This window comes from Eretmochelys imbricata, chromosome 28 (genome assembly GCF_965152235.1).
Source record: "Eretmochelys imbricata isolate rEreImb1 chromosome 28, rEreImb1.hap1, whole genome shotgun sequence".
Classification (NCBI taxonomy): Eukaryota; Metazoa; Chordata; order Testudines; family Cheloniidae; genus Eretmochelys; species Eretmochelys imbricata.
In genome coordinates, this window is record NC_135599.1 from 5,606,750 (window position 1) to 5,633,333 (window position 26,584).

General features: G+C 50.1%; 1 protein-coding gene across 1 annotated transcript in view; it reads right to left on the reverse strand.

Moving 5' to 3' along the window:
- Positions 1-11,299, reverse strand: part of LOC144258216 (uncharacterized) — a 970,182-nt gene extending 958,883 nt beyond the window's left edge. Inside the window, exon 1 of the mRNA XM_077806620.1 lies at positions 10,339-11,299. Coding sequence (XP_077662746.1) covers positions 10,339-11,299 — 961 coding nt within the window. The remainder of the gene's footprint in view (positions 1-10,338) is intronic.
- Positions 11,300-26,584: the final 15,285 nt, after the last annotated feature.

The following is a 26,584-nucleotide window of genomic DNA, read 5'->3' on the forward strand; positions in this document are numbered from 1 at the left end:
AGGAGGAATGGTCTCAAGTTGCAGTGGGGGAGATTTAGGTTGGATATTAGGAAAAACTTTTTCCCTAGGAGGGTGGTGAAACACTGGAATGCATTACCTAGGGAAGTGGTGGAATCCCCTTTCTTAGAAGTTTCTAAGGTCAGGCATGACAAAGCCCTGGCTAGGATGATTTAGTTGGGGTTGGTCCTGCTCTGGGCAGGGGGTTGGTCTAGATACCTCCTGAGGGCCCTTCCAACCCTGATCTTCTATGATTCTTTGACCCTCCTCCAGGAGTGACAGAGCCTGGCATGTGCTGCAAGAAGTGGGGAGCTCTGGTGCCCACAGACCTGTCCTGGCAGCTTTCTCAGCAGCAAAGAAATCAATTCTCCCTGCCCCTGAGCAACCCACCCACAGCTAATGGCAGCATTGGTGGGGGGTCCCAAGCTTTGCACCAACGTCCACATTTCAGACCTTCCTCTCATGGCACTTTCCATGTGAATTAGGACAAGCAAGCTGGGGAAGCTCCATGGGGTAATAGAAACCAGGGCTGCAGGGAAGGCTTGAACTCACAACCCCAGCAATATTGCCCTTTGCACTAACCACTTGCACCCCTGCAGGGGCTCCTTGGACAGCTTTGGGAAGTCGGCCGTGATCGGTCTCTGTGGTTCGCACCTTTGCCTGGCAATTGAAAGGCTGCCGGTTCAAACCTCACTCAAGATGTGGCTTTCCAGCAATGAGACTCCAGTCCATTTTAATAGGAAGAAAATCTCCTCTATTCTCTATTCTCGTCTAGCCCCATTTGACTCCTTCGGCCTGTCTCCTTCCTCTCCCCGTCAGACTCTTTCCTTCCCCATTGGAGCCATGCAGAGGGGAGCCCCAGGCAGTCTCTGTCACTGAGAGTCTGTATCCCATAAGGGGAGGGAGGGATCGCTGTAAAGCATTGATAATGGGTGGGGAGAGGTGTGCGTGGTTAGGGGGAGAAAGGCTGGAGAACTAACAGTGGGGCCCAGAGAGATTCCCCCACAGACTGGGGAGATCCCCTGCTGCCCACTATCACCCAGCTCTGGGAAGAACAACTTGGGATTGCTTGGGGAAGCCACCTTTAAAAACACAAGTGTTCCATGCTAGTTACATTTTTATAAGACCAAAGCCGCCTCAAACCCAGTGTCACAATCACTGGGACGACTTTGTCCTGACATTTTACCGGCCGCAGCCACAAAGCGAGTCAAATTACGGCTCCCGTTCGGCGTCAAGGCCCACAGACGAACCCGGAGGCTTTTCCTTCCTCAGGTTCTGCCGTCATTTCAGTGCTGGCCTGTTCCGAGATTCATCGTTGTGCAAAGCAGCATCAGGCCCTGAAACTGGGCGAGCCCAGAGCAGAGGCTGCCTTCATTTAACCTTCCAAAAACCAACCCACCGAAAGGTGGATTAGCACCCATGCTCCTCCAGCCGCAGGGGAGGCGCCTCATCTGGGCCCCTGGTGCCCGTGCTCCAGCAACATAAGACCACGGGGGCCTGGCTCCACCAAAGTCCGGGGCCCGGTGTCTCCCCCAGCCCCGCCTGCTGCCCCCGGGCAATTTAAAAGGGCCCGGGGACCCCCACCGCCATCACCGGCAGCACAAGGGGGCTAAGGCGGCTTCCTGCCCACCCTCGCTCCGTGTAACCCTTCAGCCCGTCAGAGTTGGCAGCAACAAGGGCCGGGTTCAATATCTAGGGGATCCATTCCAATAACACAATGCAAACCGGCTCGAGCCCCCACCCAGTGACCTGGGACAAATATGTACCACCCCCGCTGGGCGCCTCCCAGAGGCAATCCTTCCCCTCTCGCAAGCACCTAGTCTGAGCGTAGCAAAAAGCCTTTTAATAACAGAGAGAAACAATGTGGCATTATGTTGGGGAAACATCACCAACAGGATTCATAACACAACCCACGAGCAAAAAAAAAAACCCACCCCAAGCAAATTGGGGCATGCCCTTTCCCTTTGGTTCTTGAGTCCAGCAACCTGAAATCACCCAAAGTCCCAAAAGTCCAATGACCCAAAAGTCTCTGTCCCTGGTCAGGGCAGCCCCAAAGTTCAAAAGTTTATCTGCAGAGCTTTACCTCCCAACCTGGGTGGAGATGGGGGCGGGGGTAAAAGGCACCTTACATGATCTGAAGCTGACCGCCCCACAGCTCCATAGGCCTCCACTCCACCAACTGCCCCACGAACTGCTTCGCTCAGCTCCGCTCTGCGGCCCACCAGCAGCTCCCGCCGTCCCACGAACTGCTCCACGTCTCACCAGCAGCTCCCGCCGTCCCATGAACTGCTTCACGTCCCACCAGCAGCTCCCGCCGTCCCACGATCTACTCCACCAGCCTCTCCACAAGGCACTCCAGCCGTCCCACAAACTTCTCCACAATAGATCTTCAGGCTCCCCCACTACTTAACACAACGCTCAGTGATTTCAGCTCTTACTCGGTTCATCTCTTTGGTGAAGTCAGCTTGTAGTATAGGAACCTCAGTGATAGTACACCATTAGCCCAAAGTGAACTCATCAGCCTGTAACTAGACTCCTAACGAAATCAAAATTACCTCTGAGAGTCCACAGTGAAGAGAAAAGGAAGGGCAATTAGCATATAAGACCATCACCAAGGGACCCATGCTGCCAAGTATTAATACGTGTCCCCAACCTCTCTCAATTCACAGAGTTTTGGAACCCATGACCCTTGCCTAGCGAGTGATACTGAGTTGATGGTGAGTCCCTCCATCATAACAAAAGGCCAAGTACAGTTCCCAGCACAGTTCCCATAATCAGGGTAATAACAATTTATTCTTCCTGCCCCAATAACAGAGACACTGGGGATCCCACAGCAGCCAAAGTGACCATTTGGGCAGCTATGGCCTCGTTCTAGGTGAGGTGGGTGTGCCTATGCAAATGAGATCGGCCCCTGAAGTTCTTTTCCACAACTTGCCAGACCTCACCACCAGATGTCAGGGTGAGGCTCACCCTGACACTGCTTACACTCTGTGTGGCCTGCCAGTCTCGGAAGCGGCTGGCGCGTCCCTGCAGCCCCGGGGGTGGGGGGATCTCCACACGCTCCCCCGCCCCGAGGGCCGACTCTGCCATCTGTGGCAATGGGAGCTGCTGGGGTGGTGTCCGTGGGAAGCGATGGGTAGAGACCCCCCACCTAGGAGCTGCTGCCAGAGGGGGGTGTGGGTTGCTTTTGGGAGATGCCTGAGGTAAGAGCTGCACCCTCACTCTCTCCTGCACCCCAAGCTCCAGCCCAGAGCCCAACCCCCTGCACCCAAACTCCCTCCCAGAGTCCACCCCCTGCACTCCCTCCTGCACCCTACCCCCATGCCCCAGCCCAGAGCCCACACCCCACACCCAAACTTCCTCCCAGAGCCTGCGCCCGCACCCCCTCCTGCACCCCAACCCTCAACCCCAACCCACATCCCGCACCCAAACTTCCTCCCACAGGCCTCCCCCCACACCTGCTCTCGCACCCCAACCCTCTTCCCCAGCCCGGAGACCACCCCCTGCACTCAAACTCCCTCCCAGAGCCTGACCTGCACCCTCTCCTGCACCCCAACCCCCTCCCCCAGCCCAGAGCCCACACCCCACACCCCACACCCAAACTCCCTCCCAGAGCCTGACCTGTACCCTCTCCTGCACCCCAACCCCCAACCCCAGCCCAGAGCCCACACCTGAACTCCCTCCCAGAACCTGGCCTCCCCACCCATTCCTGCACCCAACGCCATACCCCAGCCAAGACCCCACACATGCACCCAAACTGCATCCCAGCGCCTGTACCCCTCACCCCCTCCCACACCCTAACCCCCTGCCCCAGCCCAGAGCCCACACCACACACGCAATTCCTTCCCAGAGCCTGCCCCCACACCTGCTCCTGCACCCCAACCCCCTACCCCAGCCCAGACCCCGCACCCTGCATTCCCTCCTGCACCCCAACCCCCTGCCGCAACCCACAGCCCACACCCAAACTCCCTCCCAGAGCCCAACCCCTTTCCCTCTCCCTCCCGTACCCAAACTCCCTCCCAGAGCCTTAGGCAGATGTGGGGGGAGGTGGATGGGGAGGCAGGACTTGGTCCCATTCTGGAAACCACCAAAAATTGTAGAAACCTGCCGCCCCTGTCCAGCCCAACCTTCTGCGGGTGCCCCTCAGGCCGCACCCGTGCAGGGTTTGAAGCTTGCATTGCTTAAATTCCAGGACGCTGGGGGACTTCAGCTCCCCTTTGTCCAGCGGGAACCTTCACCCCACTCCCAACCAGATTCTTCTCCATGGGATGACTGTCGGGGGGCTGGGCCCCTCTTTGTCTTTTCTCTCTGGGACAGGCCAGGGTACCTAGAACTGGGGTATCTGAGCACCCAGGACCTTCTATGGAGATGCCCTTCCCCTTCTGTGGTCTGATCTGTCTTTGACTCCAGCCTGTTTTCTATCCATCGTCAGCACCATCCCAAGCCAGCTGCACCCGCCTCAAAAAGACAGTGTCCCCTGGTGGGTGTAAATCACTGAGCTCTCTCCTCTCTGAGCACTGACTGCCCCTCTGTCTCCTTGCCCCTCAGTCTGGGCAGACGGGACCTTTCCCACCAGGGCTGGAGGATTCCCCCTTCTCATCCGCTACTGTCCCAAGCCGCCCCTTGGGTGGGAATCTTAAAAGTACCAAGGTGACTTAGGAGCAGAAACCCCCACAGACCTTCCGTGCAATGGGCACCTGCCCCGCACTGAGCAGGACTGAAACTCCTGCAGGGATCTGCTCTTTCCACCTGCCTGTAAAGTCCAGCTTTCCCCAGCACATTTACTGCAGTGCACTCGGGTCACTGTTTCCATGGCTGACAGCAAAGAATTGCTCCCAGTTTCCCTTCTATCTGCAGCACGATTAGCCTGTGTCCGTGGTTAATGAGGTGGATCTAGTTGTCGATGGTTATTCATTCCCCACCTGGACAATTCACACAGTCCCTTTCCTGCTCAAATCCCCAGCACCTCCGGGATCCCGGTAGCAGGGGTTGGGTTTTCCCTGAGGCCCTGAGATTCTCAGGGTCCTTTTTTCCCTCCACCTGGAGTGAACTCAGCTTTTCCCCCATCCCAGACACTCCATGAAATAACAACAAGCAGCGTAAAGAAAGCAGGGAGGGAACATCTCCCAGCCAGGGCTAGAGGTGCCCAGGGCCCCCTGCTTCTCCATTGTTTCCATCGCAGAAGAGGAAGGTTCCTTGGAATTTGACACTCTGCTTTGCACAAGGGACAGAGAAAGATCTTGATGTTCCTGCGTCTGCACAAAGAAAATTGTCCTTCTGTGTGAAAGAGAGGCAGGAAATGGCCCCACGCTGGGACAATATCCTCAGGATTAAGAGCAAAGGACTCAGGCTGAGAACTGATTTAACTCCACTCATCTCATTTAACTCCTCTCATTAAGAAGTTGTCTTCCAGGGAGAGATAGCAAACTTGTGACATTAATCCAGACCCTGGGGGTTTGGGCTGCTTTAACTCTTGGAAAAAACATGAACTTGATTCAAGAAGGGAGAGAGGAGAAGCCTCAAGCTGCCTTTGGTCCAAGGCTGGTGTGTCCTGGACAGTGGGAAACATCCCTCACTGCTGCCAGGGGATAGGTGGCAACTGGTGACGTCCCAGGGCTGGGATGAAAGGGGAATGTTGCGTGGACTTTATCATACACGCCCCATCCTGCTTCTCAGAGCCCACAGGAAAGCATCTAGAGATGGGAGAGCCATTACTCAACTGCATTCTCAGGAGAAGTCAGTAGCTATCCTTGAACAGACACTCAGGAGAGTAACCACGGCGGTTCTGCAGAGACATCTGGTTGCCAGAGGATCCATCTAGGTTAAGGAGTGCTGGGGGATCTGCAGTTTTTGCAGTAGGGAGGAGTCTCGAGGTCACACGTTGCAGGTAAGCTGGGACATTAGGGACTCCAGGATGTGAGGCTGGTTAAAATGGAACTGCACAAAAAACCTTCCCCTTTGCTCCCTGCTTTGGTCTGTCCCCGTTTCATGAACATCTCCATCTCTACCCCGGCTCTCAGAAACCCCCTCTCTCCCTTGAGTATTTTCATGGTTTCTTCTTTGTTTCATGGTCTTTTTCAAAGATTTTTTGCCATCGAAATGATCAAGTACATTTAAAATGAGAAAAACAATCAAGCAACACATCTGCATCTCCTGCACCAGGCATGGCGTCGTGTCTGACTTTTTCTCCCGAAAAGTCCAGGCAGGCAGCGTCTCCCCCACATTTACTGCACACCAGGCCCAGAACTGAGCTTCACTGGCAGCAGCGATGGGGGACGGGTGGGCCTGAGCTGTCTGGGGATTATTTTAATCTATTTTTCGGAGGATGAAATCCATGCAGCTTCCACTTCTCCGTCTCTCCCCATGAAATAACATGTCTGTGCACGGCACCCAAACCTTTTCACAAGAAGAAGTGAAATGAAACGGCCACACGATGGCATCAGAACCTAAGACATGAGAAGCCATGTTCTTGTTCAATGTGCATTGAAGCTGAACGCAAGGGAGGTGTTTTTTCTTTGACTCCTAGCCCCCCCCCCACACACTCTAATCCACTCGACACCCCTTTCCTCCCACAGCCAGGAATAGAACCCAGGAGTCATGACTATTAGCCCCCCTAATCTAGCCCACTAGATCCTTCTCCCTGGGACAAAGGAGAAGCTCTGCGACCCTGTACTGTCCCTTTGCCTCCCTGCTTGGGCGGCACTTGAAACCCAATGGGGTTTCCTTGGGCAGTTTTGAAACTTGCTCCCAGGGAGGGTGTAATTTTAGGTGCAGGTTCCAAACAGCGCAATGAACCAGCCAGAAGGGGCAGGAGGTATCGGTGTAGGAGCTATTGAAATAATCTTAGCAACGTACGTCAGGGGAACCGTTATTAATGACGACAGGTTTCAGAGTAGCAGCCGTGTTAGTCTGTATCTGCAAAAAGGAAAGGAGGACTTGTGGCACCTTAGAGACTAACCAATTTCTTTGAGCATAAGCTTTCGTGAGCTACAGCTCACTTCATCGGATGCATTCTGTAGCTCACGAAAGCTTATGCTCAAATAAATCGGTTAGCCTCTAAGGTGCCACAAGTCCTCCTGTTCTTTTTTTTTAGTTATTAAAGAAGTGTCAGTAAAAGGTCAGAATGGGATCGTCTCAGTGTCACAGTAGAGGGCTCTGTGATGGTTTTCAATTTGTCATCCCACCCTAGCCACCACCTAGCACATGTTTGAACCTCTTCCTCTCTTAGCGTTGCTCGTTATCAGAGAAGGGGAGAGAGCGTGAGCCACAGAAACAGAGACCTAGTGACTGAAGGAAACATTTCTTTGCTCTTTGCTTGGCTCTGTCAGTTATTTGGGTACAAACTCACCCCCCCACCCACTGTCTCTGCTGGGCTCAATGGGCAGGAAGAGCTCAGCTGTCAATGGGACTTGGGGAGCTCGGGACATTACTGTGGCTTAACAGGGAAATCCTTGCTGATCTCAAATACAAAAAAGAAGGTTACAAGAAGTGGAAGATTGGACAAATGACCAGGGATGAGTATAAAAATATTGCTTGGGTATGCAGGAGTGAAATCAGGAAGGCCAAATCACACCTGGAGTTGTAGCTAGCAAGAGATGTTAAGAGTAACAAGAAGGGTTTCTTCAGGTATGTTGGCAACAAGGAGAAAGCCAAGGAAAGTGTGGGCCCCTTACTGAATGAGGGAGGCAACCTAGTGACAGAGGATGTGAAAAAAGCTAATGTACTCAATGCTTTTTTTGCCTGTCTTCACAAACAAGCTCAGCTCCCAGACTGCTGCCCTGGGCAGCACAGCATGGGGAGGAGATGACCAGCCCTCTGTGGAGAAAGAAGTGGTTCGGGACTATTTAGAAAAGCTGGACGAGCACAAGTCCATGGGGCCGGATGCGTTGCACCCGAGAGGGCTAAAGTAGTGGCGGATGTGATTGCAGAGCCGTGGGCCAATATCTTTGAAAACTCATGGTGATCGGGGGAAGTCCCAGACGACTGGGGTGTATCAGTCCCATTTTGGGGTGTATAAGTAGGGGCATTGCCAGCAGATCGAGGGATGTGATCCTTCCCCTCAATTCGACACTGGTGAGGCCTCATCTGGAGTACTGTGTCCAGTTTTGGGCCCCACACTACAAGAAGGATGTGGAGAAATTGGAGAGAGTCCAGCGAAAGGCAACAAAAATGATTCGGGGTCTGGAACACATGCCTTATGAGGAGAGGCTGAGGGAACTGGGATTGTTTACTCTACAGAAGAGATGAATGACGGGGGATGTCATAGCTGCTTTGAACTAAATGAAGGTGGATCCAAAGAGGACGGATCTAGACTATTCTCAGTGACAGCAGATGACAGGACAAGGAGTAATGGTCATTTTGCAGTGGGGGAGATTTAGGTTGGATATTAGAAAAAACTTTTTCACTAGGAGGGTGGTGAAACACTGGAATGGGTTTCCTCGGGAGGTGGTGGAATCTCCTTCCTGAGAAGTTTTTAAGATCAGGCTTGACAAAGCCCTGGCTGGGATGATTTAGTTGGGGATTGGTCCTCCTCTGGGCATGGGATTGGACTAGATACCTCCTGAGGACCCTTCCAACCCCAATATCCTAGGATTCTATGATCATTTGGCCAACAACATGCAGCAAAGCACCCAACTAAGTTGCATGAATGCTCTTTAAACCACTCCTCAATTATACAGAGACACCAGCATATCTCCCCAGCTCTCAGCCTTGCACCTCAGAAATGTACCATCTTACACGGCTCACGGCCTTCTCTTGAAAAGTGTAAGCTCATTAATTAGTTCGCCACTTCATCAAAAATAAAGGGGATATGCACCAGCCTTTGTCATGTGAGCAACTTTCCCAAGCACTTTGGACAAACTCAGGAGTAAGTATAAAATAGTAAAATAAGTTTATTAACTACAGAAAGTTAGATTTTAACTGAGTATAAGTGTTCGTCACAGAGGTCAAAAGTGGTCACAAAACAAATGAAAATAGACTCCCAGTCTAAACTCTAATTTGAATATACTGAGCAAGAATTGGATCAAACAGCTTTTCTCATCACTGCTTGCTCCAGGCAATGTTGAGTTCTTAATACACAGACTGAATTCCCTCTCAGCCTGGGACCAATCTCTGCAGTTCAAATTCTGAGTCTTCCAGACAATCTTCCAGGTGTTGAGATTGGGGAAGAGACAGGCCACGTGGGGGTGTATTTGACTCTCATACATATTTTTTCTCCAGCTGCTAGGTCGATTCTTGCCGTGATGCTGGGGTTAGTTAGCCCCCAATATGGAGCAGCAGTTTGCCTCCTGCACCTTGTGGTAGGCGTGTCACAGCTCCTTCACTTTGACCCCGCACGGCAGTGTGTCCCTGTCATGGCCCCTTTCTATCATGCATCACGAAATCTGCGTGCACACCTCAGGAGTTACACCGCAGAAAGCTGCTTTCCTCTTATTTACCCTATGTTCTTCTGTTGTTACAGAGGGGAAAAGACATTTTTCCCTATCCCTTCCCTATTCCTGCTCTTTGTTATACTTCTATATATTTTAAGGGAGGAAAACGGCCGTAAAAATATCTGCCTTCAGGAAAACCTGAAGCAACAGCACTCTGATGAACTGTGACAACTGGGAATGAAACAATATGATCCTGGTGGGGGAACTTGATGACTAACAATTGTTTTTAAATGGGGGAACAGTATAACTGTGATGCTCAGGCTTTGTTTAGACTAGGACATGTGATGGAGTTTAGGTCAGGTCAAGGGGAAAGCTAATGCCCACCACTGCACCTCGGCTGCATCTGCACGACAACTGTAATTGTCTTTTAACACCAAGATCACTAACTTGAGCAGCCAACGCCATGTACAGTCCTAGTGGATGTAAGGCACGGGTAGTTTTTGCCTCAGTGTAGCTTGTTGGGAACAAACCTCTCTCCCCCACCTGGAGCTGATGAACATTCCTGGCTGGAGGGACACACGCTCCTTTGACCCAAAAGGAAAGGAGTTGATAGAAAACATCACAGGACTGACCCCAAAGAAGGGTGAGCTGCAAAAGGCAGGAGCAGGCAACTCATCTGGGGGAGCTGAGTAACCACGGTGAAGATGGGGCACAGATCACTAAGTGGGAATTAGCAAATGTGATTTAAAAGAAAAAAATACCTTTGGCCAGCCCTAGTCAAGGCATTTGTTACAGATCACTCCCATGTGGATTTTCTGATGTCTAATAAGGGTTGAGCTCCGTATGAAGCGTTTCCCACACTCAGAGCACATGTAGGGCCTCTCCCCTGTGTGGATTCGCTGATGTGTGATAAGGGCTGAGCTTTGATTGAAGTGTTTCCCACACTCAGGGCATCCATAAGGTTTCTCACCTGTATGGATTCGCTGATGTATGATAAAGTATGAGCTCCGATTGAAGCGTTTCCCACACTCAGAGCATCCATAAGGCTTCTCACCTGTGTGGATTCTTCTATGTGTGGTCAGTACAGAGCTCCGATTAAAGCTTTTCCCGCACTCAGAGCACGTGTAGGGGGTCTCTCCTGTGTGCGTTCTCTGATGTGTGGTAAGGGCTGAGCTATAACGGAAGCATTCCCCACACTCAGAGCATGTGTAGGGTGCGTCTCCCGTGTGGATTCGCTGATGTGTGATCAGGTTTGAGCTCCGATTGAAGCTTTTCCCACACTGAGAGCATGTGTAGGGCCTCTCCCCTGTGTGGATTCGCTGATGTGAGAGGAGGGATGAACTGTCAATGAAGTGCTTCCCACACTCAGGGCATCCATAAGGTTTCTCACCCGTGTGGATTTTCCGATGTCTAATCAGGTGTGAGCTCTGCTTGAAGTGTTTCCCACACTCAGGGCATCCATAAGGTTTCTCACCCGTGTGGATTTTCCGATGTTTAATAAAGTGTGAGCTCTGCTTGAAGTGTTTCCCACACTCAGGGCAGCCATAAGGTTTCTCACCCGTGTGGATTTTCCGATGTGTAATAAGGTGTGAGCTCTGCTTGAAGTGTTTCCCACACTCAGGGCATCCGTAAGGTTTCTCACCTGTGTGGATTCTCTGATGTGTGAGAAGGTCTGAGCTCCCTTTGAAGCTTTTCCCACACTCGAGGCATGTGTAGCATGTTCCTTCCAAGTTCATTCTCTCACGTGTAATAAGGTCTGACTGACTACCGAAGTTTTCCTCTGGCCTCTGCTGACTCTCACAGGCTTTTGTTTCTTCTGGGCGTGCACAGCTCCCAGAATCATTCCCTTTGGACCTTCCTGACAACATCCCATGGGCTTCTACTCGCTCAGCCTCTTCCTCCTGGGGTTCCTCCTCGTTTTCACTCACCATCCCAACACCTGAGAGGAGACCGAGAGAATCCAGACGTAAGTCTCTGCCTGCGCCAGAGAGAAAGGAAATCTCAGAGAGAAGAATGGAAAAGGGATGAAGGAACCAAAATGTGTACAGGACAGATCAAACCTATCAGGGAGCTGATTTTCCCTTCAACCTTCCCCAGAGGAGAGAAACGAAGGGATCAGTTCTGGGTCCGTATCTCAGAAGAAATCTCAGGGGACAGCGAGATTGGGGAGGGACCTGCTGCCAGTTGTCAGTCAGGATAGGTGGGAAGCCATGAGTGACCTCTGCCTAATGATTCCACATCTGCAGGGAACAATCCTGAACTTGGAGAGCTCACAAGGTCTTTGTAGGGCATCCCAAATGTTTCCTGTATTCACCGACAGTTTTGGGGTTGGTTTAACCAATGCCTCACCTATGAAGGCAGCTCTCGGGAGTACTTTTTTCTTAGAGCCATGAAGGTCTGGGACGCACGACTCCTCCCCTCGTTCCAGCTGCGAGATCACATCAGTTCTGGAAACTGGAAACCCTGCTCAAGGCAAAGAAAACAAGGGAGGTCAGTGGAATTTGTGGGATACTTGTCACAAAGAATATTCCATGCTTTTAAGCCCAGCTCACTTTGAAGTAGTAACGTCCCAAGGCAGGCTTCCTTGGCTCAAAGTGCCAGGAGATGATGATTATCAATCATATTCATTACCTTAGTGCCTAAGGGCCAACTAACAGTGGGTCCTCATTTTGCTAGACACAGTACAAACCGAGAAGCGTTGATGGCCCGTGTCCTGAAGAAGTTTCAATCTAAATAGACAAGGCAGACACAGAATGGGGGAAGGGGTAGAACCAACCAGCAGAGTGAACTCCGTGAAGGCAGAGTGGCAGATCTGATCAACACAGGCCTAGATCTTGAGACTATCGGATATAATGTTACAACCAGGGCCAGTGTTTTCCGGAAGCCCAACACCCTCCTCCTTGTGAAAAGAAAAGGAGGATTTGTGGCACCTTAGAGACTATCCAATTTATTTGAGCATAAGCTTTCGTGAGCTGCAGCTCACTTCATCGGATGCAAACTGTGGAAAGTTGAGAAGATCTTTTTCTATACACACAAATCAAGAAAAAAATACCTCCTCCCACCCCACTCTCCTGCTGGTAATAGCTTATCTAAAGTCATCACTCTCCTTACAATGTGTATGATAATCAAGGTGGCCCATTTCAAGCACAAATCCAGGGTTTAACAAGAATGTAGGGGGGGTGGGGCGAGCAGGAAAAAACAAGGGGAAATAGGTTACCTTGCATAATGACTTAGCCACTCCGAGACCTGGATATGAAGCCGGGGAATCTCCCCTAAGCCTGACTGGTGGCTTCCCCCTTCATATTTCAAGGCACCCGCTGGTTAGTTGGGTCAGGCTCCAGCACTACGACTCTGGTCCTTTTTCCAAGCCCCGTCTAGGTAGGTTATTTTCTGTTCACCAGATTGGAGCATTTCCACCTCCGAACCTCATGGGTCTCTTCCTCGAATCCAGGCCACTTATTAAACAACTCCAGGCAGGTCTGCCACCCCCTAGCCTCCTCCTTTTCTCCACCCTGTGCATTTCCTGCCCCGCTGCAACCTCCAAACCAGACGGTGCAAACCTTCCCCTCTCCGGTGTATTTGCTGTCCCTCTCCCTCCTGCAGGAACAGATCAGAACCCCCTCAATAATCCCTACCTGAGCTGGCTCCTCTGCAGCCATGTCACTCCCTTGTCCCATGGGAGGACGGGATGAACCGGAAAGAAACATGAGCGTCGTTCTGCAACCTGGCCGGGCACGAAGGGCTGTTGTGGAAGTTTATGAACGGGCATTAGTTCATTTCACATCACGCTTCCCCCAGGCTCTTTCCTTGCAGAGTGAGATCTGAGATTCTGCCATGCTGAGAAAATGCTCAATCTCTGGATCACAGCAGAGACCTGGCCCCTCCTGCCAGGCTAAGACCACAGACACACTTTTAACCTCCTTTCTCCCTCCCGCATCCCAAAACAAAGTCTCTGAACGCAATCCTAGAAAAAAGCAGAACCAAAGGAGTCCCTTTCGAGGATTCCCTCTGACACTGACCCCACGGCAGCCACACCCCAGCAGGAGGGACATGGAGTCAGGAACTGGGTTTTCCTCTCTCTCATCCTCGTCTTGTCCACAGGAAAGTGATTCTCGCCACACTGCAGTAATACATCTGTCTGGGCAGATGAGAGAGCTGGAAATCTCTTTCAAAACTCTTTTATCCCACGGACCCTGTCAATCTCTTTATCTCCTTTTCCCTGTGCCCTCTCCATGCCTGTCTGCTAGGAAACTCTCATTCCTGGGTTGTTTGCTCCCCCATGGCTGGATTTGCTCCTGCAAATGGCAGGAGAAATGGGGTGGGGGGCTTTTTATGTAGAGTAATTTTATAGTCCTTCACTGCCTGCCTGGGATTTCCCCATTGCCTGCCTAGGACCCCCACCTGCCTTCCACCAGGATCTGCCAGCCCATTTGCCTGGGACCCCCTCCTCCTACCAGCAGGACCCCCTGATGCTTTACAGGAGGACCCCTCACTCTGCGCCAGGGACCGCCCCACCACAGCGCTGTGCACTGGGCATGGCAATGGTCCCAGGAGCCAGCTGGGCAATCCCAGACAGAGCCCCTGGCACAGCACCAGGCAGCGTCTAATCCCCTGCCCCACCTGCCCAAGAGACCCCCACCCCCACTGGTCTGCAGCCAACAGGCCCCCAGCGATACCCACCTCCAGGACCCATAGCCTTAGGGCTGGGCACATCAGAACTACCCCCCGAAACCCCAAACCCTCCAGAACCCACCAACCTGACTAGGGCCCCCCCTGCCCAGCCACGCAGAGGCCTCCCCCTACCACAATGTCCCTTCAGCTCCCGCTGCAATCTCCCCACACAGACATGCACCCCCCCAGCAACAGTGTTCCCTCACAGTGTCTGACAAGTGGACAGAAAGTTATCACCACCCCCTGCTGGCCAGTCACACAGGCAGAGGGAGCCCGGGGGGACGCCTCTTTAACAGGAGAAAGGAAGCCATGGAGGGCCAAAATAACTGAGAAATTTCCATACTCTGTCACTAGCAAATAATGGCCACCGTGGATCCACCCCAGAGTTGGCTACAGCTTTGCACTGCGGGAAGCCCCCCGTAACGGAGACCCTTTGTCATGGGGTTTGGGATATTTCTGGACCCACGCTGCACTCAGAGGGACCTCCTCATCCCGTGGCAGCTGGAGAAAAGAAAAGGGTCCAGCCAACTCTCCTGTTACCAACTGGGAACCACCCATCCCCCAAACAGGGGGAGGCCCCTGGCTTTGATGGGTATTGAATATATGGCTAGTCTCTTTTATCAGCAAACATTTTTAACAGAGAGAAAGGAGGGAACAAATGATTCTCAAAGGAGAGGGAAAGATGATCATTGTTGCAGGGGGGTTAATTTCCCAACCAGGATGGAGAAGGACTCAGGGCGACAGGTTCCCCCCAAGGAAGGACAAGTTGCTAGGATTTACAGACATGGGGAACAGCCCCAAACTCGAGAGGATTTTTTATTAACATTTGATAATGACATCGTAAGAGGGAAACCTGAGATTTGAGATCAGTGTTCATAATGAAAGAGAAAGGGTGGAAATCTGAGGGATTTTGGATCCATTTATGCAAATTATAGAGAGGAAAGTGGAAAATGAGAGGGATTTTATAGCAGTTGTTGATAGGAGGTTGTCACGGAGTCCCTGGGCGATGCTCTGGAACTGCTCCCCATGAAGCCGGGCAGGACTCTGGGGAAGTCGCCTTTCTGGGAGCAGCCTGTCTGCAGGACACACAGCTCACACAGCTTCCACCTTCCTGGGTCTGACCTCGGACCATTCAGCCTCCTCTGCCCCTCCGTGCGCTTCCCACAGCGAGTCCGCTCAGGCAGGGCTGCTGGGGAAGCCAGAGGGTCCTGCCCCCCAACTCCGCAGTCAGACGGGACTCTCAGCCAGCCAGTAAAATAGAAGGTTTATTAGATGACAGGAACATGGTCTAAACCAGAGCTTGCAGGTACAGAAAACAGGACCCCTCAGCTGGGGCCATTTTGGGGGGGGGGCAGTGAGCCAGACAACAACGTCTGCCCTTCACTCCATGTCCCAGCCAGCCCCAAACTGAAACTCCCTCCAGCCCCTCCTCCTCTGGGCTTTGTTCCTTTCCCGGGCCAGGAGGTCACCTGATTCCTTTGTTCTCCAACCCTTTAGCTCTCACCTTGCAGGGGGGAAGGGCCCAGGCCATCAGTGGCCAGGAAACAGGGTGTTGGCCATTCTCTGTGTCCCGACTCCTGCACACACATGCCCTCTAGGGCTCTGCAATGATCATACACCCTTATCCCACCCCCTAGATACTTAAGAACTTCATAGGGGAAACTGAGGCACCCCCCACACTATTCAGAGGAAACATTAAGAACAGTCCCACTTCGTCACAGAGGTAAAAGCTGAGTGTATTTCCCACCACTATTTGGTCAATGAATAGAGAGGAAATGGGCAACGTTGGCAAACGTTTTAGATCCATATTCAGGAATCTGAGGAAAGGTGTAAATCTGAGATTTTCGTCGTAATTTATAATTACAGAGACAGGGAAAGCTCTCAGGGGCATATTCAATTAGAAGTAGATAACTAGAGTAAAAGTGGGGCAAACTTTTTTATGAATCTTTGAGACTGTTGGGAACACTGGGGCATGGCCACTAAGTAACTCAAAAAAATAAAAAACCACAAGTGTTAATGAAGACCCCTCGCGCTAGGCCCTGGTGTCCTTGGCCCCCCTCCTGCCTGGGGGCACTTGCAGCAGCTTTGCGTGCTAGGCCCAAGTGTCCTTGCCCCCCCCCGCGCTTGGAGGCATACACAGCAGTTATGCTAAAAATCTGCAACACTATGTTGCACAGTTAAACTGCCTAAAACTAAGCAAGGCCAAACAAAAAAAATATAAAAAAACAATGCTAAATAAAGCAGCTTTATATATAGTTTAATAAATAATATAGAAAATTAGGGAATTAGCTGGGAACTGGATTGGCTGGCTATATGGATACTTGGAGCAGCTTACTATTGGATAAGTATGCTGGGAAAAAGGATGTATAGAAGCCTGTGTAATTTCCTGCTTTGTTGTACAGGATTTGAGATTCAAATCTCCCTGTACCTATTTGAAGCTTCAAATAAACTTTTCTGCTTCTCCAAAAAAAAAAAAACAAAAACACCTAGCTAGGAACTGGATTGGCTGGCTATATGGATACTTGGAGCAGCTTTCTATTGGATAAGTATGCTGGGAAAAAGGATGTGTAAAAGCCTGTGTAATTTCCTGCATTGTTGTACAGGATTTGAGATTCAAATTTTCCTGTACTTTTTTGAAGCTTTAAATAAACTTTTTTGCTTTTTTACTCCGTTGTAATTATTGGGTGCAGCACACCGGGTAACGAACCAACTCAAGCTGTTGTTCAGCCTCTCGGCACTGGGTGCCGGCAACAGCTTTTGGCGTCCCTGGGTGGGCTCGAGGCTGCAATTTAGCCTTGCCCGGACCCCTCCTGGAGGTCGAGGATTGCGGCGAGAACCGACGCCCAGCGCGCACCGGTGAGTTCATCGGGGGCCTCGGAGGAGACGCGATTTGATCGACCCCGGAGGGCACAACGGTGCAACGCACTCATATAGTGGAGAAGCAGTTGTGGACGGCGGTGAAGAACCGGTCCCTTAGACGTGGGGGAGGAGCAGCTGCAGGCCACGGTGAAGAACCGGTCCCTTGGATAAGGTAGGAACCTTTTGAAATCCGGATTGTATGCTCTGTTGGAACCTGGGGACGCCCAGAGTTACGCTGTAGGTATGGGACAGGGACAGAGCTCAGAGGTTAGGGCACGGTGTACGCCCCTAGAGTGCATTCTAGCAAACTGGAAGGTATTTGGTGCGGATCCGATAACTAAAAGCCAATTAAAACAATTCTGTACAGTTGACTGGCCTCAATATCAACTAGAGGACCAGGAGTGGTGGCCACCAGGAGGGTCAATTAATTACAACACGATCCTTCAGTTACTCCTGTTCTGTCAAAAAACAAAAAAATGGAATGAACATACGTATGCGCATTTGTTTCTGACTTTATGTACTCGACCAGATATTTTACAGCGCTGTAATCTGACTCCGACTGGTTCGTTAGCAGCTAATGTTAGTCCCCAGACCCCCACCCCCACTGTAATGGCAGAGCCGGTGTCCCCTTCGGCCCCTACACCCACACCTTGTAAGTCCCCAATGGTTGGCCTATACCCCTTAATCACCGAAACTAAAGTCGCCCGGTCTGGATCAGACAGGCGTCCTGCCACAACTATGCAGGTTTATACTCATGTGCCCTTTAATCCTGTGGATTTGGCTGCTTTCAAAGCACAGGCAGGAGAGTTTTCCACCAACCCAAGCTGGTTTATATCAGTCTTTGAGGGGTGCCTCAGTAGTCACAAGCCGGACTGGGGTGATTGTAACGTCCTCCTGCGAACCCTATTGTCTGAGGTTGAAAGACAACAGGTTGTGTCCAAGGCAAGGGAGGAAGCGCAGAGACGGTACGACCGGGATCGTATTAATGTCCCTGACCCGGATGCACAAGGCCCCCGAGCAGACCCCAGGTGGAATCCAAATAATCATGGGAATATAACCCGCCTTACCTCCTATAAGGAGTTGCTTTTACATGGACTCGGTCACTCGGCTGTCCGACATAATCATTGGGCAAAGCCATATGAAGTAATGCAGGATTTAAAAGAAAGCCCAGGGGCCTTTCTACAGCGTATTCGGGACACCATTCGACAGAACACTAATGCAGACCCCGATAATCAGGCAACTAAATCAATTATTAAGGAAATTTTTACAAGCAAAGCAGCCCCTAATATTAATAAAAAGTTACAAAAAAAAAAAAATTTAATAGGTATAACCATGGCACAAATTTTAAAAACTGCAAACCAAGCTTATAGTCTAAAAAAAACAAACCAAAAAAAAAAGCAAGTAAAATTAATGGTAACAGCGGTACAGGCCGGCACTAAAAAAAGTGGCCGGGGAGGAAGGGGCCGTGGACGCGACTGTCCGGGCCTGCAGGAGAGACGACTGGGTCGCAACCAGTGTGCCCTGTGTCAACAGGAGGAACACTAAAAAAATAAGTGCCCAAAAAAAAAAAAAAGGGAGGTGCCCCTATGATGGCAATAATGCAGCAGGAATAGGGGTGTCAGGGGAGACGGACCACCCTACCCCCGGAACCCCGAGTAAAGATGCGGGTAAAAAGCTCAGAAATAAATTTTTTCGTGGACTCTGAAGCGGCCCGAACTGCCGTAAATCAGCCTCTTCAGTTGCCAGTAGCAGATTCCCTTACTGTGGTGGGAGCCACAGGCAGGGACACCAAGTGCCCAGTGTATGCCCCAGCGGAATGTGCTTTGGGAGACAGGACTATATCCCACAAGCTGGTATACCTCCCTGAGTGTCCAACACCTCTGCTGGGACGGGATCTACTTTGTCGCCTCGGTGCCACCCTGCATTTTACTGAGGACGAAATAACCCTTACCTTACCCCCTGAGAATGCCTGAATCATGACCCTTGCAGTTGAGCCCTCAGCCATGCAAGCCCCAGAATGAAGTCCGTGGGAAGACCAGGTGTACCCCCTCGTGTGGGCATCAGGGATTCCAGGAAAAGCCACCCACCAGACCCCTATTACTATTCAGCTCATACCAGAAAAAAGCCCAGTGCAAGTAAAACAGTATCCAATCAAAAGGGAAGCCAAAAAAGGTTCACAAAAAACTATAAATCAATTCCTAATGTATGGTATTCTCCGGGAATGTCAGTCAGCCTGGAACACTCCCATTCTACCCGTACAGAAGCCTGATGGCACGTATCGGCTGGTACAGGACCTAAGGGCAGTCAATAAACGGCTTAAGACTCTGCACCCTCTTGTCCCTAACCCGTACACCTTATTGGCTTCTATAGGGGGACAGTATACCCATTTTTCAGTCCTTGATCTGAAAGATGCTTTCTTTACCATCCCAGTTGCCACCCCATCACAGGAGATCTTCTCCTTCGAGTGGGAGGACCAAAAAAAGGTTAAAAAGCAACTTTGCTGGACAGTGTTGGCCCAGGAATTTAAAAACTCTCCCACCCTTTTTGGCCAGGCTCTGGCCAGGGACCTACAGGAGTGAAATAACAAGGAGGCTCTCCTTCTGCAGTATGTAAATAATTTGTTAATTGCCACTGTGGGCCAAAAACCCTGCCTTAAAGCCACCGTGAGCCTCCTGAATTTTATTGGACTCCGGAAATATCGTGTAGCACGGAGTAAGGCTCAAATTGCCCTCCCAGAGGTACGGTACCTCGGGTTTCACATATGGCAAGGGGAGCGGCAGCTTTCAAGCAAAAAAAAGGAAGCTATCTGTCAAGTTCCTACCCCAAGTAATCGTAAGCGGCTCAGGGCATTTCTGAGTATGGCAGGCTTTTGCAGGATATGAATCCCAAAGTTTGAACTGTGGGCTAAACCCCTGTACGACTGTGTAAAAGGAGCAAATCATGACCCCTTCTATTGGACCCTAAAGGCTAACAGAGCATTTAAAATCCTAAAAAAAAAATTAATGGAAGCCCCGGCTCTGGGCCTGCCAAATTTCTCTAAGCCGTTTCAGTTGTATGTACATGAACAAAGGGGGGTGGCCCTAGGAGTGCTCACACAGCTGTTAGGAGCATGGAAGCGTCCTGTGGCTTATTTTTCTAAGCAATTGAATCAGGTTGCAAAGGGTTGGCCGGCATGTTTACGGGCGGTCGCAGCTACTGCCCTATTGCTTAAGGAAGCCAAGAAGCTAACATTGGGAGGGGTTATGCAAATCTATACTCCCCATATGGTCCGAGCCTTATTGAATGCAAAGGAAGGGCTTTGGCTCACCCAGGCTCGGATTGCTCGGTACCAAGCTAAGCTGTTAAAAAACTCTGAAGTCACCTTACAGCCTTGCCCCTCCCTTAACCCAGCCACCCTCTTGCCAAAAACAAAGAAACAAAAACATGACTGTTTAAAAATCATAGATGTCCAGTACTCCAGCCGTCCGGATTTAAAGGATGTACCTCTCCCAAATGCAAATTATAAGTGGTACACTAATGGTAGCAATACTGTAATAAATGGGCAAAGAAGGGCGGGTTATGCTGTTGTGACCCTCCATGACACTGTGGAAGCTGAAGGTTTGCCTGCTGGGACCTCTGCCCAGCTTGCCAAACTAATAGCCCTGACTCGTGCACTTAAACTGTCAAAAAAAAAGCGGGTCAACATTTTTACTAATTCAAAGTATGCTTTTGGTGTGCTGCATGCTCATGCTGGCCTATAAAAGCAAAGGGGAATGCTGACAGCCCAAGGCTCCCCAGTCAAGTATAGGCCGCAAATCCTCCGGCTCCTAGAAGCCGTACAACTCCCCTCAAAAGTAGCAGTGGTACACTGTAAAGCCCATCAAAAAAAAAAATCAAAATGTGGCCAAAAATAACGCCCGGGCAAATAAAAAGGCTAAGCATGCTGCCACCCTGCCATCCCCTCAAACTAAGAATACCCATATGCATGCCCTTATCCCATCAGTAGGGGAACTTCCAAACCCTCAGTCCTCTGAAAAAAAAAAAACAGCTAACTGACAAACTCAATCTCCGGGAAAAGGAGGGATGGCTCCATTCCCCAGAAGGGAAGGTCCTCTTACCAAAGGGCCTGATCCGGCCGGTGCTGCAGAAACTACATCAAACCACTCATGCTGGCAAAAAAGCACTTATCCAACTAATAAAAAAATATTTTATCACTTCCGGACTCCGACCCCTGGCTGCCCAGGTACAAGCGGACTGCTTAGTCTGCCAAAACAATAACCCCCGACCGGGACATCCTGTGCCACCAGCTACCCTAGAACCCACTCCGGGCCCTGGACGAGTGTGGCAAATAGACTTTACTGAGTTTCCCCGGACCCAAGGGTTCAAACATCTCCTTGTTATAGTGGATCGGTTCAGCGGATGGCCAGAAGCCTTCCCCTGCCGTAACTGCACTGCCAGGACAGTGGCCCTCAAGTTTGTTAAGGAGATCGTTCCTCGCTTTAGACTCCCCCTGTAAATGGAATCTAACAATGGGACACACTTCACGTCAAAAATCATTCAAAGCATCTCACATGCCTTACAGATCCCCTGGAAACTCCATACGCCCTGGAGACCGCAAGCCAGTGGGGTCGTGGACCGTACCAATCAGACCCTTAAACGGTATCTCTCAAAAGTGTGCCAAGAAGCCTCACTGCAATGGCCTGATGCTTTGCCCCTCGTCCTACTCCGTATCCGCGTTCTCCCAAAGAGTAAATTAGGACTCAGTCCCTTTAAAATTATGTTTAAAAGGGCATGGCCTATAAATGGCACCCCGGTTCTGTCAGGGAAATAAAAGTTGAGTAATGATTTTTTGTCACAGTATATGTGTTCCCTGTCTGCTGTTCTCTTGTCTCTTCACAGGTATACCAAGGATTCCCAGCCTCTCCCCGTGGACTCTCCCATCCACTCCTTACAGCCCGGTAACTCTGTGCTTACTCGCACCTGGAAAGACAAGCCTCTCCAAAAAAGGTAAAAAAAACCCTATACCGTCCTGCTGATTTCCCATACAGCGGCAAAAATCAAGGGACACAAAAACTGGACCCATCACTCTCGTCTGAAGGCAGTACCTGCCCCCTCGTCAGCAGAACAGTGGCCCGTCCAACCTGCTAACTCCTCATCTAGTAACAATCTCGGGCTAAAGCTACTGTTTAAAAAACACAAATAGCGGGCACCTTAATGCTAAAATGGGCCCACCCAGGAACTGGAGACCCTGGGCTAAAAAAACTCTAATAATAATTAATTAAATAACATTCTTATTCTCTGTATTGATATTTCCAAACTGTGCATATCGGGAGCATAACTCCTTTGTTTTGCTTGCGCACCATGTTACTAATTTAACAAACCAGACTGATTGCTGGGTGTGTGCTCCAACTCCACTGTCCCCCAAAACGGGAATGCCCCTTAATATGCTGCCCTTGACTCTAGCAAAATTAGCCACCACCAAAAAGCAAAAAAAAAAAAAAACTCACCGTTCTGAAACAAGACCTCTTTACAGCAAGCCACCTATCAGGACCAGGAGTATTCAGTTGCAGTACTCGCTAAAAAAATATTATGTTTTACCCAAAACCAATCTAATCCCTATAAGCATCCTATAAAAAAAAGCTCCTGTGTTATTACACAGTAAGCTAATAAATATTAAATAAAAACCAACAAAAAAAGCCAACAATAGAAATATAATAGTTCCTCCCCTTTTAAAAAAACACTTACAAATAATCTTACCACAAAAAAAAAGTTTAAAAATGTAACTTGCCGTCCAATTAATATCTCCAATATAGCAAGCCAATAATAGGTTTATAATAGTCCCTATAGCAAATATAATTTAAATAGCACAATTAAAAATGCCCCCACTTATACCCAATCAAAAAAATAAAATGCCCCCCTAAGGGCATATAAACTATTTAAAAAAGCAGCCTTAAATATCCCAAAAATCCCCTTAAAAATTAATCCTTACTGGGCCCTACAAGGTCACTATTTTATATGTGGCCAAAAAGCTTACAAAGTGCTGCCAGCCAACTAAACAAGTAGCTGTTATATAGCTCATAAAGTTCCTCATCTTTCCATAACTGCCACACTGCCCCAAAAAAAAAATTAAAAATGCCCAAAACACCTCTGTTAAGTCACAAAAAAAAAACCCTGCGGCAACTAACTAAAGCATTAAAAAGCAATATAAAAAATCCCCTCACAACCAAAAAACTAGTAAAATGCTCTGTACTAAAAATAGCGCCACTGTTTGCCGGGCCAGCCCTGGCATGCATAAACCACTATACTATAAAACTACAAATAATACTTAAAAAATAACCTTAAAATTAAAAAACTCAATTAATAATTTAAAATCAACAATAAAAATATTAAATAAAAAAATACAACAGCTCAAAACCTTTTCCCTCCAAAACAAGCTGGCTTTAAACTATCTCTTAGCATCCCCCCAAAAAATTTATGCCCTCATCAAGCTCCAATATTATATATATATAAATAATAACAATTATAAAATCTATAAAAAAATAATACAAGCTAAAGCCCATGCCCAAGCCAAAGCACAGGTTGCCTATATTGCCCCAAAAAACAATTAATTGCAAACCTTGTTTTCAAGCTAAGGTTTGTCGTCTTAGCTTAATAATTTATTTAGCCTGCTATTAAAAATTCTCTTTCCTATATTGCTTGTATTACTAATATTATGCTATGCAATATCATATATCAAAGCCCTTTTACAAAAATTAATAAGTCATTCTCTTCAAAGCTATCACAAAATACTTATACAAAATCATATTATAAAAAAATAAATAACCCAAATAAAAAAAACTCAAAGCCAAGGCTATTAAATATTCTCAAAGGGGGAAGTTGTTGGGAACACTGGGGCATGGCCACTAAGTAACTCAAAAAAATAAAAAAACACAAGTGTCAATGAAGCCCCCTTGCACTAGGCCCAAGTGTCCTTGCCCCCGCCCCGGCCTGGAGGCACACACAGCAGTTATGCTAAAAATCTGCAACAGTATGTTGCAGAGTCAAACTGCCTAAAACTAAGCAAGGCCAAACAAAAAAAATATAAAAAAACAATGCTAAATAAAGCAGCTTTATATATAGTTTAACAAATAATACAGAAAATCAGGGAACTAGCTGGGAACTGGATTGGCTGGCTCTATGGATACTTGGAGCAGCTTACTATTGAATAAGTATGCTAAAAAAAAGGATGTGTAAAAGCCTGTGTAACTTCCTGCTTTCTTGTACAGGATTTGAGATTCAAATCTCCCTGTACCTATTTGAAGCTTCAAATAAACTTTTCTGCTTCTCCACCCCGTTGTGATTATTGGGTGCAGCACACCGGGTAAGGAACCAACTCAAGCTGTTGTTCAGCCTCTGGGCACTGGGTGCCGGCAACAAGACCTACAGAGAAAACGTGTCACAAACTACACAACTGAGAACATGGGATAAACGCCAAGACCGGGGGGGATTTTATGTGGCTATTAAATAACGAGCTGGAAAAGGGGGACCGTTTGTCATATAAAATCCAGCCTGTCCAATACATAAACAGAGAGTGATGGTCCCCCCCCCCCGCCCCCGTTCACCTGGGCAGCAGGGAGCCCTCTGAGGGGCTGACTGGAGGGGGCAGGGGCTCCCTGGTGGAGGGAAGGGGGCGGTAGTGGGGGATGGGCAGGTGGGGGCAGGTGGGGGCTGGGGGCAACGGTGCTGCAGTTGGGGGGCAGCAAGTGGGACTCGGAGGCGGGGATCGGGGGCAGCCCCATGGGGGACACGTCCCCTCCCTTCCCCGCCCCGGCAGAGACCCGGCGTCTCCTCCCACCCCCACGCCGGGGCAGCCAGGTTGGGGGATGGCTCCGGGCTCCAACTTCCCACCGACACCGGGACAAATCGCTGCGGATAAAACGGGGGGGGGGAAGGGAAATCCCGCCCCCACCACGGGAGCGGAGTTTCAATGGACATGTGAGGAGGAGGGAGAGACGGGGTGGGGGGGGATCAGGGGAGACGAGAAAGCGGATCAATGGGGGGGGGGAGTTTACAACCACGTGGGAGCTACCGAGAGGGAAAAGGGGAAAACTGGGGGCATTTCTGCCCGTGGGGGGGAAGGGGATCCAATTAACTCCCCCGCCGCCCCCCACTTCCCCCCGGGAATTTCCTGGCTGCACAGAGACAGTTCAACCCCCATCCCCAGCAACTCCGGCTTCTCCCCCCAAGGGACCCCGCCCGCCGGGCCCCAGTCTCTGCCCCCCCAATCCCAGCCGTGCCGGGGGCAAAGAGTCACTTTCCTGCCCCCCGACCAGCGCTCCCCCCCCCCCCCGCGGGGTCTCCCACTCACCGGGTCTGGGGCGGACAGAGCCAAGGGCTGGTCCCAGCTGGAGAAAGCCCCGAGAGACCCGACACGAGGCAGCGCCAGGGGGCGGGGCTTGGAGAAGACCAGGCGCTGCTTCGTGTCGGATCTGTAGGAGGAGCAGCTGCGGCTCCGTCCGGGGTCTGTGCGGGGTGGGGCCCGTCATCAACCCCCCGTGCCCGGCCGGGGGGGGCTTTTTCTAGCTGGGACCCGCCCCGGTGAGTGGGAGACCCCGGGGGGGGAGCGCTGGGCGGGGGGGGGCAGGAAAGTGACTCTCTGCCCCCCATCTGCCCATCCCCCACTGCCGCCCCCTCCCCGCCCCCAGGGAGCCCTCCAGCTCCCCCCCCCCGCGTCAGTCAGCCCCTCAGAGGGCTCCCTGCTGACCAGGTGAACGGGGGCCGTGGGACGGGGGGACCATCACTTTCTGTTTATGTATTGGACAGGCTGGATTTTATATGACAAACGGTCCCCCTTTTCCAGCTAGTTCTTTAATAGCCACATAAAATCCTCCCCGGTCTTGGCGTTTATCCCATGTTCTCAGTTGCGTAGTTTGTGACACGTTTTCTCTGTACGTCTCAAAGATTGATAAAAAAGTTTGCCCCACTTTTACTCTAGTTGTCTACTTCTAATTGAATATGCCCCTGAGAGCTTTCACTGTCTCAGTAATTATAAATTACGACGAAAATCTCAGATTTACACCTTTTCTCAGATTCCTGAATATGGATCTAAAACGTTTGCCAACGTTGTCCATTTCCGCTCTATTCATTGACCAAATAGTGGTGGGAAATACACTCAGCTTTTACCTCCCATCAACAACTGCTATAAAATCCCTCTCATTTTCCACTTTCCTCTCTATAATTTGCATAAATGGATCCAAAATCCCTCAGATTTCCACCCTTTCTCTTTCATTTCTGAACACTGATCTCAAATCTCAGGTTTCCCTCTTACGATGTCATTATCAAATGTCAATTAAAAATCCTCTCGAGTTTGGGGCTGTTCCCCATGTCTCTAAATCCCAGCAACTTGTCCTTCCTTGGGGGGAACCTGTCGCCCTGAGTCCTGCTCCACCCTGGTTGGGAAATTAGCCCCCCTGCAACAATGATCACCTTTCCCTCTCCTTTGAGAATCATTTGTTCCCTCCTTTCTCTCTGTTAAAAATGTTTGCTGATAAAAGAGACTAGTCATATATTCAATACCCATCAAAGCCAGGGGCCTCCCCCTGTTTGGGGGATGGGTGGTTCCCAGTTGGTAACAGAAGAGTTGGCTGGACCCTTTTCTTTTCTCCAGCTGGCACGGGATGAGGAGGTCCCTCTGAGTGCAGCGTGGGTCCAGAAATATCCCAAACCCC